Source organism: Coloeus monedula (assembly GCF_965178545.1).
Source record: "Coloeus monedula genome assembly, chromosome: 4".
Taxonomy (NCBI): domain Eukaryota; kingdom Metazoa; phylum Chordata; class Aves; order Passeriformes; family Corvidae; genus Coloeus; species Coloeus monedula.
Genome location: NC_138784.1, coordinates 14,829,234 through 14,842,349, shown reverse-complemented (window position 1 = coordinate 14,842,349; position 13,116 = coordinate 14,829,234). Strand labels below are relative to the sequence as shown.

The 13,116-nt window shown below is 44.4% G+C and overlaps 1 protein-coding gene across 10 annotated transcripts in view; it reads right to left on the bottom strand.

The window, feature by feature from the left end:
• The window catches only part of PPFIBP1 (PPFIA binding protein 1), a 102,598-nt gene that overhangs the window by 25,069 nt on the left and 64,413 nt on the right, over positions 1-13,116 (bottom strand). For 6 of the 10 annotated variants that reach the window (XM_082281022.1, XM_082281026.1, XM_082281025.1 and 3 more), the window contains exons 5-10: positions 9,246-9,332; positions 7,936-8,049; positions 7,260-7,391; positions 2,636-2,728; positions 2,072-2,164; positions 184-298 (exon numbers count right to left, since the gene is read on the bottom strand). In XM_082281022.1, coding sequence (XP_082137148.1) covers positions 184-298; positions 2,072-2,164; positions 2,636-2,728; positions 7,260-7,391; positions 7,936-8,049; positions 9,246-9,332 — 634 coding nt within the window. The remainder of the gene's footprint in view (positions 1-183; positions 299-2,071; positions 2,165-2,635; positions 2,729-7,259; positions 7,392-7,935; positions 8,050-9,245; positions 9,333-13,116) is intronic. The other 4 variants (XM_082281028.1, XM_082281029.1, XM_082281030.1 and 1 more) reach the window with 2 other exon arrangements.

Sequence of the window (13,116 nt, the reverse complement as noted above, 5' to 3'; positions counted from 1 at the left end):
TTGCTGTGACAGTAAGTTCAGCACTTGCATCGTCAACACCCTCTAAATATATTTCAAGAGGTAAACATGAAGACAAAGTTTAGAAAAAGTGAGGCTTTTATCAGTTATTTCCTGTACGAGGAAACACGACCTCAGATGAGGCGACTGAGGAGGACACGGTGACAGAGCCTCCCTTTTTCTTACCTCTGTCCAGTATTTCAATTCCTTCTCCTTTCAGCTTGCAAACCAACTTTTCGTGCAACCTTTTCACCTCGGCTTCCTTCTGCTCTAGTTTGTCTTTCAGAGCTGACAGTTCATCCTGTAAAGAACACAGAGCCACTCAGTGACAGCTTCCACAGGCAGCTGAGACATTTCCACAATTCCCTCCTAGGAAGCACAGTGGACACGTCCTCAGCTGGTGGAAATGACTGAGGTCCCCTGACATTTAACACTGCCTGAGGATGCACCCACCAAAGTGACTCTGAACATCCCAACAGACCTCTGAGCCCATAACAGAGCAAAATCAGGGGGCCTGTGGTCTGAAATTGTCGGTCTTGTGTGTAATTGCAAAGAAATTTCACATCAAAATATAAAGAAGAGCAAAAGGGAAAAAAAAAAAAGGCAGTTTTCTTATTTATTTGACCTTGCAGAGATAGAAAAAAGTGCAGGTGACAAAGCTGAATGCTAACATTTCCACACATTTCTTTTGGCATTTTGCATGTTCGAAGCCGAACAATTCCGAAACTGTGCTTATAGCAGACTGAGGACAGTTTCAGAAATAACCACTGCTTCTATGGAAGAAAAATCACTCACAACACCAGCAAGCACATGGACACATACTGGAAAGCAGTTCAGACAAAAACATGGTACCTCTGCCACAGTTTGGGTTTGCTGATCAAGCATTAGGAAAGAAAGCTTGGAGCTGGGATTCTTGAGAATAAGACAGATGGTGTTTGGGGGAGTTGGGGTGTATTAGAAAAATGCTGTCAAGTTTTAACTTAGATCTAACCATCTGCACTAGCAAGTGACTGGCACAGATCCATGCATTTAACTTTTTAAAATTTGAGTCAAATCCTACCCAGTCTAGTAACATGTTTCTTTGATGTCCGAGGATATCTTGTGCAACAGCATCATCAAGACAGGACCCTCACTGCAACTGTACCCAACACTGAAAATTTAATTTGTTCAGTTTGTAAACAAAGCAAAACAAGGCAAGACTCATCATTTTGGCATTTACAGCTTCTAAATGACGTTTTAAATCCGTAACGGAATAAACCAAACTGGAATACTGTGGCTTAGGTATTTTCCTGAGCTACCCTCAGATGTTCTGTTGCAAATACATAGTCATGTCTGCAACCCAAACTATGGTCCAGCTATGGAATCTCCTGAAACTGGTTCCTGTTTGCCCTAAAGCATCATCAGAAAAATAGATCATCTTAAAATTGTCAAGAAATCAAAGCTTTTCCCACAACAGTGGCTGGGCAATAATTACAATTCTCCAGTGCTCCAAGTTGGCACTGATTATGATGGGATTCCTGCCAGTGTAGGATCCATGCTACTCCAAAACAAGACCATTTCTTGGTCACTTGAGAAGCTGCTGTTATACCCACAGGCAACTAGAGCTGCATGTGGCTGTCAATGTGTATTTCTTCCCCTGAATTAGAAACACGATATGCAAATTTACATGTGGGAGAGGGGACAGCATAAAAGAATCACTATTTCCCAGCTAGTTTTCATGAATACATTTTCTCTAAAAGGGTGATAAAAAGTTCTGTTTGAATAATGGATGTAAGCTACAGACAAGGCAATCTTCCCTTGGAAGGGGAGCGATTTTAACCCAAGTCTAATGCCATTATGTGTAACCTTTGCAAGGTTCAGAGCATGAAAATCCTCTCCCCTGCAATAGAAAAGCTGTTTACAAGGAACATCTACATAAAGAGCTTTCCACATCTAATGAGGAAGGGCACACTGCATATCAACACACAGCAATTAATGAAGGACAGAGCATGACAGCACAATGCAGGACACACCAGTGAAGGGTGGAACATGAAGGATTCAAAACAGGCCCGGCGTTACCCAGAAACTACCACACCTTTAGCATCTGGCTTTTTTGCTCCATCCGCTGCTTTTCATACTGCATCTGACCCACTTTGATTTTCATGCTAGAAAGTTTGGCCATTAAAGACTGGTAACAGAGACAGAGGAGTGAGAGAAAACTAAAGGTAGAAAAGAGACAAGGCTAAATGGCAAAGAGAAGTTAGAGAAACAGGCTGCTAGAAATACTTAGGTGAATGCCTTCTCTTCAGAAGTGGTTTATTTTTAGCACAGTTAGGAGAAAATAAATGCTGTTTTTAACCTATGGCATACACCTTACATATTGCAACTGGTGTTTCTTGACACACATGTGAAACAAAGGTCTAAACAGGTAATAAATTTACTGTTAACAGCATGGTAAGTTACCCTAAAAACAATGCTCAAGCTGAAAACCATAGCATGAAATTTGGGAATAGCCTCTGCTGCTAAGTAAGAGCCATGAAACCCCAGGGCCTGAGAGTGCTCAGGATTTTGCAGGGTGCAGGCAAGAAGTAGGGAAAATAATGAATTCCTAAAGCCTGATTTATGCCCATCCCTGCCTCTTCCCCTCAGCCTCACTTACTTTAGTTGTTTTCAGCTTTTTCTCATACTGGAGTCTTTCATTGTCCATTTCTCCCACCCTCAACCGCAATTCGTTTATTTCCTGGATCAAATCCTGAGTGGAGGGGAAAAAGACAACCAGAAACAACAAAGAAATTCAGTAAACAAAACAGAACAATAGCTAGGACTGTAACAACAAGAAAAGCAGGAAGAAAAGGGACTCAGCACACAAAACCACACCACCCAAATCCATCACTAAGTCAAGCAACTCAGAGCTTCCTAACATCCAGGGACTGAGTTTCTCAGTTTCTGTGTTACTGCACCAAATGTAAGAGGGCAGAGGACAAAGGGAGACATAAATTGAAGTTGTGTTCCCTGTGCTGAGAGCCAGGAAAGGCCTCCTACTTCTCTGTTCAGCTTCCTGGATGCCCAATACTAAGGATGGGCAATGGAAAACAGTGGCACACATCCCTCAATACGTAGCAGCCACATCCTCCCTGCTGCAGTCCCTCCCACCCCAGGCCCACCAGCCATCACCTGAATTTTCAAAATACGAAGTGATTGCAGCGTAAAAATCCATGTTCCCACCACTTAAAAGAGCCCTCTCACTGAGGGCTCAACAGAGGAGCCATCACAGGTTTCTACAGGCAAAGGCACCTGTGTTTAAGCATCAATGGCACCACTGCATCTGGGCTTTGCAGATTCAGCCTGACTTGGAAGAAACTCGGAGCCATCACCAACTCACATCTGAGCTCTTCAGGAGACCAGCTCGACCTCCTGGCCATACCGATGGATCCTGCCAGGTTTGGGGGTCAGACCTGAGCGCCCCCAGCCCCCTTGGTCAAACAAACCCTGAGTTTGACTGGTGCACCAAGGTTTGACCTTGCACCAAGGTGCAAGGCACTCTTTCTCCAAGCCTCCTCATCCTCTAGGTCAGAGAATGGTTTGGGTTGGGAGGGGCCTTAAAGCCCATCCAGTGCCACCCTCTGCCATGGGCAGGGACACCTTCCACTATCCCAGACTGCTCAGAGCCCCATCCAACCTGGCCTTGGACACTGCCAGGGATGGGGCAGCCACAGCTTCTCTGGGCAACCTGTGCCAGGGCCTCACCACCCTCAAATAAGGCACTTGTATGGTCCTTGTGTTTGCTTTCCTTCCTACATCTGAGGCAAACCAAATCCATGTCAAGCAGTGTGGTAAGTTGAGCTAACAGCTCTAAGCACAATTTTTCAGAGCTAATAATAAAATTAATAGAGATTTATATTTATAAATTAACAAGTCAGCAGCTGACATTTAGAGGGTATTCATGGGTCCCTGGTAACACCTGTCTTCCAGCCCCACACCACACTTGCTAAGCTTACAAGCCTCTGGTTATTATTTTGTGCTTAATGAACCTGATGCTAACAGAGCAGCATCTGTATTTCTTCAGAAAGATCCAAGTTCAATTATCAGAACTACGAGGAAAGTGAAAATACAGAATATTTTAATGCTTTTAGTAATTACTACTTCTAATCTATGACCTTCTAATTCAGGTACACCTGAAATTCCTCAACAATTAATTTGTTTGGGGCTTTTCTCTCCTGCAGCATGATCCAAGGTCAAAATCTGCTGTGTGGTACTCACTGCTGAGGCTGTTGTCCACATATTTGTCACTTGAACCACGTGACTTTTAAAATGCTCAGTGTGACACAGAAAACAGAGCAATCTTGCAACCAGATTGGAGGTGGTGGTGGATAAATCACAAAGAATTCCCTGTGAGCGAGCCAGTTTTACCCTCTGGCTGCTGCTTCAAAGGCCCTGTCTGGCTACGGACTCCTCCTTAAATAAACTCCCTTGCAGGGTATTTTCTTACATAAACTCAGCCCAACTCAGACCACCCGTGTTCCTCAAGGAAAATAATGCTGGTGTCTGCTGAGAAAGTGGAAATACTGGAATGATTCAAAGAACAGAACAATTACAAATCTCTATTAAGTACACAATTAGCTTTGAAAAAGTTGTGTGTTTGTGAACATCTAGACAGCAAATCCTAGAGCACAAAGATCTAGTGAGGTATCTGTTTAGACAGAGAATGGGGAATATGAGTAACCAACCAAGCTGGAATGGGGAGTTGCAGTGACAGACATAAGTAACAAATGGATAATATGAAGGATTGAATCAGAATGATAATTCTGTAGGAGACAGTAGCTCCACAAGTTGTCAGACATCAGTTTTTTTCTTTTCCCTTTCTTTTCCCTAAATGAAACCAGAAGCAATATTCACACTTTTTCTTTCCTTGTTTGGATAGGAATCTTTTCCCATTTTGAGTCATAACGTGTTTTAGGGTCAAATATTTAAAACATTCATTTAAATACTCAGCTCTTCTAAAGTAATTGATAAACAGTAATATAATTAGATCAACACTGAATAAAATACTGTGCACTTCTGAATAAGTACTGCCTCCAAAATGTCTCTTAGAAATTTTGTAAGGGCTGAGACCCTTACAACTAATCAGACATTCATATTTTCTCTGAACCAAATGGAAATCAAGATATACTATCCCTTCCAGGGTTTGAGCCTAAGCATTTTTACAGCTATAAAGTGTCGAAATAAAGAAGAAACAATATAATAATATATATCATACTAAACTACATCATTCTGGATTTCAAATGGAGGGAGAAACATTTTAGTAGTAGTTCATTAGTTCTGGCATAAATACGCATGATATAAATCCATATAGTCGCTAATTACAGTAACTACTTTTTAAATATAATTTAGGTTATTTTTATCAAAGGCATTTAGTGTATTTCAAAGTATTGCAAATAGAATGGTCTTCATAGCAGATAAGCCTCTTGCACAGAGATTATAGATTTGCAGTTTGTGGTGTACTCCCCACACCAGAACCATTTTTCTGGTAGCTCCTGTAGCTCCATGTGCACCTTCTTGGTATGCTGAGCTCTGCTATGAAGTTATGGAGAGACTGCAGTTCAGGGGGAAACAAAGAAAGGAGGAGTCCAGGAGAACTCTACAATATTCAGTAAATATAAGGATAGAAATGGAGGAAGCAAATCCCAAAGCCCAATCACTTTTGCTACCAGTTCTGGAAAGCACAAGAAACCACAGGGTGTTTGCAAATGAACATACAACAGAACCCAGGTCGGAGAGCACTTGCACCCTGTGCTCATCTGGACCAAACCTTGCCTCCCCAAGGCCATTTACTGCTGGTACCAGCTCGTTTATCCCTCATTTGGGCTGCTTGGAGTGTCAGTTCACAGAGACCTGCCTGCTGTGTGCTGTAATTCATGAAAGAGCCGAGCTCCGCGTGGGCAGAGTCCCAGGGGAGCTGTGAGAGCAGCCAGCTCTTTCACACACCTCCCACGGATGCAGGAGACCTCCAGTGATTCCCTCCACCCCTTCCCCTGCCAATTTCTGCAGCAATGCCAAGCACAGAGCTCGTCTGCACTGCAAAATCAGCTGCCTTGAAGGCCGTGCTGTGATCCTTCACATAACACCTGTTACCAAACTAGAGGGAAAAGTAACAGGAAGCAACATGAGTCCATCCCACAGCTTGGCAGCACCCAAGGAAATGTGCAGCACTGAGGGAATAAACACTACTGTCACTACCTAAAGAATCACTTTCAAATCTGAAAATGATCCAAGTCATTAGTTTTCAACCTGTGGATTTCTTTGGGTCTGCCGATTACTTCAGACAGGCCCGAAGAGCAATTCAAAAGGAAGACTGACTTTTGTTCCTGTGCTTGCAATACAAGTGAGGAATGGTGCTTCACTGGAAACCGAGGAGTTGGGAAACCACTAACAGAAGTGGAAAGGGCAATTTTGTCTCCTGTCATGGCAATATGGCTTATTTCCTTCTAGGAAATGACATCTGGAACATCCACAATCATACAAACACCTGACATTTCAGCTCATTTACAAATCCAGAACTGGAAATTTCGTTCTGCTTCATAGGCAGACTCCAAGGTATTTCTCATAGGGGCTCTATCATGCTGTCAGCACAGCTCAGCTGATACTTGGGGTTTCCTGGGTTTGCCCACCTGCTTTGAGGCTTTCTGGCTTCCAACACGACCAAGGTTCATCTACACAGACCTACAGCACAGAGGGAAACACCTGGGGAGAGCACTGCCAGAAATGATGGCAGCTCTGCCTGGCACTGTTCCCCCCTGGCCTCTGGTCCTGGGCTCCCTGAAGGCTGTGCTCTGAAGTCAGGCTTCACAACAGCCCCACACCGAGTCACCTCATTCTCTGTTACCAGCTCCAAAAGTTCTGTCTTTTATGGTGCTGTGTCTCTGCACACAGATGCTTTTTGCTCCTGCACTGGGCTGAAACACTTGCCTCAGACATGCCTTACTCAGAAGGTGACAGTTTCATGTGGGGTCAGGAGAATGCAGTGTGTTCATGATTTTATTTAACTCCAACCTAAATCCATCCCTCCTGAGACCTGGCAGCCAGAATCAAAAACTGCCTTTGGAAATCCTCCTTTGTAAAACCAGAGTTTAACAAAGAGGATACTTTCTGCTTTAAAAGGCACATGTTCTAACCTTAAAGAGGAGTCCCCTTCTTGCCCGACAAAAAAAAAAATCCCAAAAAATGTTCAGGTAATGTGAAGACACACATAGCTTTCACAATTTATTCTGTTGGGGTTTACTCACCTCTGTGTCTCTGAACCTGTCCTCATAGTCCAATCTATCCTTCTCTACAGATGTAAGCTTTAATTTGAGAGTGGAAATCTCTGCCATAAGATCCAGCTTCTGAGTTTCAAGGGTTGTTCTGCTTAAAAGCTCCTGATTCAAGATAAAGAGGAAGAGAACGGAATTATTTACCCAAGGGGAAGAAATCAGTGATTTATTTTGACAGCTAAAGGTCTCCTTCATGGGGAATAGCATCACCTTTTTCCTTGCACTATCTGAAGCCCTGAGACACAGCTATTATCCACCTGACAGATTCCAGGCACCTAGGATGCATCTGGGATCACAGGGGCACTATCTTGGGCTGGCTGCCAGGATGAGAAAAAAGCCTGTCTGTCATCACAGTTGCTCTGGGCAGCAAGGAGCTGTGAGGGGAATCCACCCATCCTGCCAGAGGCTTTAATCTAAGGCTCTTTGAAGTTCAGTGGGGAAGGACTCAAAGGAGAGCAGAACGGGATTCCTGCAGCATAAAGCAGCACTGACATTACTACGTACAAAGGCTTTAAAGCCAATACGGTAGAAAATTACCCCTTAGTGAAGAGACATCAAGGGCTGCAACACCTTGAAGGGCACTGCTCTCACCAAAGTTTAAGACAGAAGGAAGACAAGACATCAAGGCAGGCGTGGAGCTGTGAAATACCTGCTGCAGCATCTCCTCCGTGGCATTCAGCTTCTCCCTGTGCTCCTCCAGGCAGAACTCCAGATCCCGGATCTTTTCTCCTTGGGCCTCCACCTGGTCTGTAAGCACACTTACCTGGACAGCAGGGAAAAAGGGATGCACGTTTAGCACCTTGCCCCTGTGCCATATGTGTCAGCTGAAGAACTGTAGGTGAGCAACAGTGCTGCTCAGGCCAAAGATTAGCTGGGACTGTGCAGGGAGGAGGAGGAGGAGGAGCAGAGCTCTGCAGTGGATACAACACTTGGCAAAGGAAACACGAGAGAAGGGAAAGCTCTCCCCTCACACCAGAATTTCAGCCAAACTTCTGGCAGATACATTGCAATTCTGCAGCTCCCCTCCTGCCTGGAAGTTTTCACAAGGGGTTGCTGCTGCATTTTACTACCAATTATTATGCCTTTGCTGTGACAATACATTAACTCAACCCATTAGCTCCTACCTTAACCACCACATAAACCTCGCTGCTTGTAATTTATTCTCCTTCCCAAGTGATTGCACACAGTGTACCATAACAAGCACTTTCCCCTTTTCAGAACAACAAAAGCAAAGGTGGTTAAAACACACAGCCAGAGGCTGGGCAAGACCAAGACAACACCTTTGAGACTGCAGACAGATTCCCATTCTGCCTTTTCTGAACGCATTTTTTCGTTGTCAACAGGCTCTTCCTGCAGTACTGCTGGGGAGGAGGGTGAGCTGCCTGAAGCAGAGCTCAGTGCTGTCACAGCCCCTAGGCTGACTCCACATACAGAATGCCCCCTGTGCAGTCCAAGGGGTGCCAGGTATTCCCAGCTCCAACAGCAAGAGGAAACCAGCTGCCGGAACAGCCAGGGCCGACCCCGTCCAGCCCAGCAGCACATGAGCAGGACTGCCAGGGAGCCGCTTGTCTCCTTCTGCCCGCTGGCCAGTCCTGCAGCTTTTGTCACCTTTCCTAAGGACAGGACAACTGTGTCCTGATGCAGACATCATGTGAATGGTTCTGGGAAATGGTGATCTTAAGGATACACATGGATGTAAGTAGGTGGCTGCTCAGCAGACCTGCTCCGCTAACAAAATTCAAAGAGAACAGATACACAGACAGAAGGGCCTTTAGATTTTCCCTGCAATCTAAATTCACACCTCTCCCTAATGTGGGTTAATTCTCAGGTACCAGCAAGTCTTCTGAACACTGTCCAACACATCACAACTGCAAACAAATTCTCAGAGGTCTTATCACATACTATCAGAAAGTCTTGTGAATGCAAGAGTAGAAAAAAATAATTTGGGTGACAACTCACTTGCAGAACAAGAGATTCCTTATCATTTTCCAGACGAGCCAGCCTTTCTTGATAAACATCTCCATTCCCAGATATGTGCCCATTAGTCTGGAAAAGACAACAAATTGCATAGTCAGCTATTGTACCACAGTGTCATGAAACGTTATCAACACCCTTAATGAGCATTTTCAGTCTGCACTGTTTAAGAACAGATTCAATGTATTCTCCACCCCCTAAGGGTTACAAATCAAATAAACTGTCAACAAAGGACACACGACCACCATTCAGGAGAGGATTGTTCAGGGGCTTAAAGATGAGAAAGGAAGAACCTTCTGGTAACCCAGTTCTGCAAAATTCACTTACTGTGCATTCAGCATTTTGCTAACAAAACTTGGACTCATTGCTATACAACACTAAGCCATACTTGCGAAGAGACAAATACCCTGAGACATTCAGCAAGTGAAAAAAGCCAAACATACAATCTACAAAATGTGTATTATGCCTCATGCAAGTCATACACACAGTCAGAGACATCCTTTAACATCAGGCACATTTTACTGGGTATGGGTGAACGTCTGCACTCTAAACACATCTCTTTGTAAAGCTGCCTGAGGCTAAAGAGAAACAAGAATACATGTTAATGCTATCAGAGAGTTCAGAGGAATCAGCAACTTTCCTCATAATAACTTCAATGCTCTTGAGCAGCAGGAAGGATTTTATTCTATCCATATTCAAAGCTGTCTCAAAGCACTTCGTGATCCATGCCACAATCAGATCTCGGCTCAGAAAAGCAAGTCTTGTTCCAGTCATGGCATAAATCGCTTACAGGAGTCTGAGAAGCTGCTCTGAAATCCAGGGTGCTCAGCAGAGACACCCAACAAGGCTGAGGGGGCCTGATTTCCTCCTGAATGTGTGATGAAAAGAAACTGGGTGACTGATCCTCGTGCCCCTGTGAGCCTGCAGCACAACCCTGCCTTGAGAGGCCACCACCACTCAGGAGCTCCAAGGCTCCAGCTCCTGCTTTGAACCTCCCCTTATTACAGAGCATACTTCAGGAAACCTCCTGGCTAAAACTCCTTTTCTAAGTTACATGTCTGACCTTGGGTGGTGGGAGAAGCTGCCTTGTTTGAGCCTGAAAGAATAAAACTCCCTCCAGCATCACTTAAAGATCCAACCTAAAGCAAACAGGAGGAGGTAAAAGTGTTTGACCTCACCTCAGTGCTCTCGAAATCAGGCTGTGTCCTGGCAAGTCTTGAATCACTAAGCAGTACCAGAAGTGTCTCCCAAGCATTAAATTTCACTTGGTGACCATAGTATCTCCCCCGAAATTTGCCCCAGCAGACTAAGAAAGGATGCTCTCCCGTAATTTGTACCAGTACCTCATCACAATGATCTGAATTACAACCCTGTATCTGAACTATTTAGCAGCACAGCACTAAGCCCCTGACCACCAGACACTAAGCCCCAGGGCAAAATTCTTCTAAACTTCTGAGTTTGCCATATCTTCCCCTTGACCTCTACCAGAATTTAGATCAGGCCATTCAAGATTAGTGAGATCTTCCATTTTGTAACACTTTAATTTAGGTGAAAGAATTCAAAATGAAATAAACCTTTTAGCAGTTCAACTACTGGATTATGCCTCAGATTTTGTGACCTGAGTTGTATGTGAAAACAGAACTGAGGGTTTTGTCTACTTTTGCTGCTCTGCAGCTCCCTTGTCCTTTAAGTCCTCCAGCACATCTCAAGCACTTTCTCAGCCTCCATAAGAACAGCATCCGTATTTTGTAATATACAACACATTTATCAATCCAGTGCATGTGTCTGATGTAGGAAAGTGGTATCCATCCCTCACTACAGGCACCAGAGCTGCAAAGACACCCCTCCATGCTGCTGGGGCTAACATGGAATTCCTTGCCAAAGCACAGACTCCACTCCCTGCCTCCTGGCCACCTCGTCAACACCCGAACCACTGACCCTCCTGATAGCTCCGGTCAGCGAAACCAGACACAAATTAACTAAAACCAAAGACTGCAGGAAGAAAATGTGGGGAGGGAAGTCTTGGTTTCACAGCACGATGAAAATGTCTTTAGGATGCTGTAAAAACCAACGAGGTGTGAAAGCAGAACGTTAGTCATTGTGCACAGCATCTTGCCAAGGCACCTTTGTTGTTAAACTCCGTTCACATTTCTCAGGAAAAATGCGCTTGGCTCAGCACGTCAGCCTTGGCTTTAAAATAGGAGCATTTAGAGAGGGAGAGCTCAGGCTGCAGCTGCACACTGCCATCACAAAGAGGTGATGGGAACCCCAGACAGGACAAGGGCAAAGCCTGCTCTCCCACAAAGCAAAAATTAGTGCAAACAGAATCACAGACTGGTTAAGGTTGGAAAACACCGCCAAAATCATCAAGCCCAACCATCAACTCAGCACCACCACCAAGTTCATCACTAAACCATGTCCTCAAGTGCCATATCCACACATTTCTAAATCCCTCCAGGGAGGGTGACTCCACCACATCCCTAGACAGCCTGTTCCAATGTTTAATAACCCCTTTAGGAAAGAAAGTTTTCATAATATCTGACCTAATCCCACCCCTGGCACAACCTGAGGCCATTTCCTCTCATCCTGTCAAACACTTAGGGCAGTCCATCTATTCTTTGGGAGAAACCTTGCAGAGATGCCTTAGCTTTGCAAGCTGTGTGTACTGGGGTGCAAAGATCTCTTTTCTGGCTATTGCCAGAAATATTTTCTAAAATCTGCATAAAACCAGACCTCCTGTAGCCCACCAAACCCAGAAAAGTCTGTGTGCAACACACGAATTGTTTACTTTTTTGCCTGAAGTGTTGTAACTTCTGTATAATACCTGGGACGGACTCTTAATCTGAGGCACAAAAAGGCAAGAAAGCCCCTGACTTTGGTTTCAATGGAAAAAATGATGATAGTTGGAGAATGGATGATAGAGAAAGACCATGGCAGCTATTTCCAAGAGCACCAGCCTAAGCACTGCTTACAGTGGTGCAGAGACGCAGGATGTGCAGGCACTGGACACACACCACCTTCCCAGATCTTTGCTCTGGACTGTCTTCAAAGGTAAAAAGTTCATTCTGAGCATGATATTCTTCCCAGAGAGATGAGGAAGGAAGAGGGGAGGTGAAACATATGAAAAGAACAGAGCAATTATGGTAGTGGGCAGGACTGAAGAGAGAGAAATGGAGAGGGAATATGCTCAAACACCGGATTAAGGAAAGCAGTGCATCAGGACCCAGGGTGGAGGGAGCCCCAACAGGAAGGAATGGGCTGCAGGGAGGTCTGAAAAATGCCAGCAGACCTGGTGTGTGCAAAACCTGGGTGAGCAACACTCCGTGTGTTCCTCAGGAGCATCTCTCCACCTGGGAACCTGCAACCTCCCCTGAGACTGAGCCCAGCAACTACTCACCCTGCAGAGCAACAGCTGCTCTTCGGGGGGAAAAGGAAAGAAATAAAACAGATAGAGGAGCAAAAAAGAAAAGCAAATACTTGACTGAACAACAACTGCAAGCATATTAAGAGCACTTGGTAGTTCTGGATCAAATTTGTATGATTTAAGCCAATAAAGGATTAACGTATTTTACTAGCTGTGTAAGAAAGGCTTTCCATTTTCCAATGAAGGCTCTTTTCATCAGCAACTTAAAATCTATCTTCAATTAATTAGATTTTATACGTGTTTTCAATTTTAGGGATTAATTGCAAAACGCTCTATGGGAAGAGAGTGCAGATTTACCAACACCGATTTTAATCCTAAAAACAAAAGAACAACTGTCACAATGCCACTGAGGCTTCACAAGTTTGAGGTCAAGCATTTACTTAAAACGCCTTGTAAGATCAGACCCAGTGCACTTATAAACTCTGCAAGATC